Raw genomic sequence first — 2,665 nt, 5'->3', positions numbered from 1 at the left:
ATATATATATATATATATATATATATATATATATATACATACATACATATGTGTGTGTATAAAGGAGAGTGATGGGGTCTCCACATGTTGGCATGAAAGGGCCTTAAGCATTTTGATACCAACCTGCCTGAGACTGTTCTATGATAGAAACCCCATTTTAAGTGACAATCAGTTGCAGGTTTCCAATCGGAGGCAATCTGGCTCACAACAGTTTTGATGGTCAAAGTGACATGACAGTGTCCATAACTTGATGCTAAACAAACATCTCAAGAGATATTTGTTCAACATCTACTCTTCAATACTTGTATATCTGCCTGTCTCTCCCTCTCTCTTTTTATCTATCCATTCATCCATCCCCACATACACTCCTACACGCACACACACACACACACACACACACATATACGTATGCATGTCCGTATAGGTATGTATGTATACAAGTGTGTGTGTGTGTGCAGATATATATATATGTGTGTAAATTTTCTTTTTTCTGGATATTTCAGCAGTGTTACCTGACCGTTATTCCATAGAGAGCCATTTATTGAACCGGTCACACCTCTTCCCAGAGCCTGGCTTTTCAGAAGGAGACAGTATTTTACAGGTAGGTGTTGATGTTGTTGCTGTCCTTGCAGTTTTTGTTGTTGTTGTTGTTGTTGTTGTATTAGTAGGTGTACTTTAGCTGAAGGTCAGCCTTGTCAAGTTGATCTATAACCAAATGCATTCCAGCCATGACAGACCATCCTGTCTTTTGTCTCTTTCGCAGTGACTCTCCTATGCCTGGAGGTAGCTCTGTGAACGTTAGAAAAGGATGGGCCAACAACATCTCACCATGCATAATAAGACTGGGGTGGTTTTTGAAGTTTTTTAATCTTGTCCATCAACCACCGATGAAGAAAGAAGAGTTATATGAATGCCAACTCAGTTCTGCCATTCCCTTAGTAAAGAGTCTGAAAGATGTAGAACAATATTCAACAATATTTTTGTGGTGGAAACCCGGTATTTGTTTAGTTTGCGAACCATTGATGTCGAGGGTGACATATTTGTTCCATATTTCTTTTTCCATGTGGACATCGATTTAGATGGAGAGTTTTAAAGTAGAATTAGCTGTTATTTCTAGCCAGTTGATGAAATGTGTGAAGGTGCATGTGTTAGATTGGTGTTCATGATATATAGTTGTTGTTGCTGTTGCTGTTGCTGTTGTTGTTGTTGTTGTTGTTGGTGGTGGTGGTGGTGGTGCTAACGTTTGTGTTGCTGTTTATCTACAGGTCATTCCTGGTCAAATAACTATTTGAATCCCAAACATGACCATCATGTGTTATTCCTGTCACGCTGTATCAAAGACTTCTGATTTCAGTCAAAACTGACCTCAAGCTAACAACAACAACAAACAACAAAGAATCATCGAGATTTCTCACATTGTCAGAGATTCCACAGATTTGATCTGAAACGGCTTTTGTGGATGTCCACCTGGAGGGGTTGACATGTTGACCTGTATCTGGCCCTCAGGGTTTTTGACAGGAAAATATGAAAATATTAGATGCGTTTCTAATTGGGTTCAACACACGTGTGTGAAGGTGATTGTGTGAGTGTGAGTGTGAAGGTAGCTGTATGTGTGTGTGTGTGTGTGTGTTTCTGCATGTATAGAGGATGGTGATTAAGTTATTATTCGCATGTGTTTGTGTATACATAGATTCAGGTATTTATGTTTTTAATGAAGAAACAAATAGATGCATATAACTGCACACACACAGTTAAATGTATATACACATGCATGCACACACACACACACACACACACACACACACTCACACATGCACATACAAACCAGTCACATTGATTTTACACATGCACTTCAGCTTAACTGAATCCTTGTTACAAGATTGTGAATTCTGCTCAAACTGTGATCGTGACGCCTGAAACTTTGGTGGTGCTGATGCATTATTGGTTAGTAAATGCTTTGCAAAGAGAAGAGGGGGGGAATAAAAATAGGAAAGGAAAGGGAAAAGGAAGAACAATGGAACAGAAGAAGGGCTGAGAAGAAGTTAAATGCATTGCAAAGGAAGGAAGGAAGAGTGGGTGGAGGACAAAGAAGAAAAAAAAGATGAAGAAGATGAAAAAAGAAGCAGAGGACTAAAGAAGAAAAAGGAAGACGAAAAAGGAAATAATAAAAGAATTCAAAAGGAAGAAATAGCAGAGAAAACAAGCAAAAATAAATAATAAAAAAAAATAAAAGACCCTAAACAGGAAGAAGAAGAAGAAAAATAAAAATAAATATCAACAAGAAGGAAAAAAAAAGCAAAAAAGGGGATAGAAAGTGGGTGGTAAGGGAGTTAGGAATTCTTCAGCTAAGGGTTTTTCTGTGGTTGGTCTTTCGTGCTGCTGTGAAGAAAGAGGCAAATTGATTATTGGTTTGCTTTGACTTTGGTCATTTTCTTCCTTTCTTTCTTTTTTCTTCCCCCCCCCCCTTTTTTGCGTTTGTTAAGTGAATGCTATCTGTCCGCTTGTCCTGTCCGTCTGCTTGCCTGACTGTTTTTGTCCGTTTCTTCCCTTTCATGGTGGTGGCATGTGGACAATGACTTCAATGGCTGTTGCTTCCTTTTCTTTGGAAATGGTAACAGAAGAAGCAATCCATTTGTGTGCTACAGCATATATGTATGTATATATA

The 2,665-nt window shown here is 38.5% G+C and overlaps 1 protein-coding gene across 1 annotated transcript in view; it reads left to right on the top strand.

Annotated features, from left to right (window-relative positions):
- Positions 1–2,665, top strand: part of LOC106867292 (aryl hydrocarbon receptor) — a 286,257-nt gene that overhangs the window by 253,446 nt on the left and 30,146 nt on the right. The window contains exon 3 of the mRNA XM_052975386.1: positions 504–601. Coding sequence (XP_052831346.1) covers positions 504–601 — 98 coding nt within the window. The remainder of the gene's footprint in view (positions 1–503; positions 602–2,665) is intronic.

This window comes from Octopus bimaculoides, chromosome 21 (genome assembly GCF_001194135.2).
Source record: "Octopus bimaculoides isolate UCB-OBI-ISO-001 chromosome 21, ASM119413v2, whole genome shotgun sequence".
In the NCBI taxonomy this organism is placed as follows: Eukaryota; Metazoa; Mollusca; class Cephalopoda; order Octopoda; family Octopodidae; genus Octopus; species Octopus bimaculoides.
This window is presented reverse-complemented; position numbering and strand designations above follow the sequence as displayed.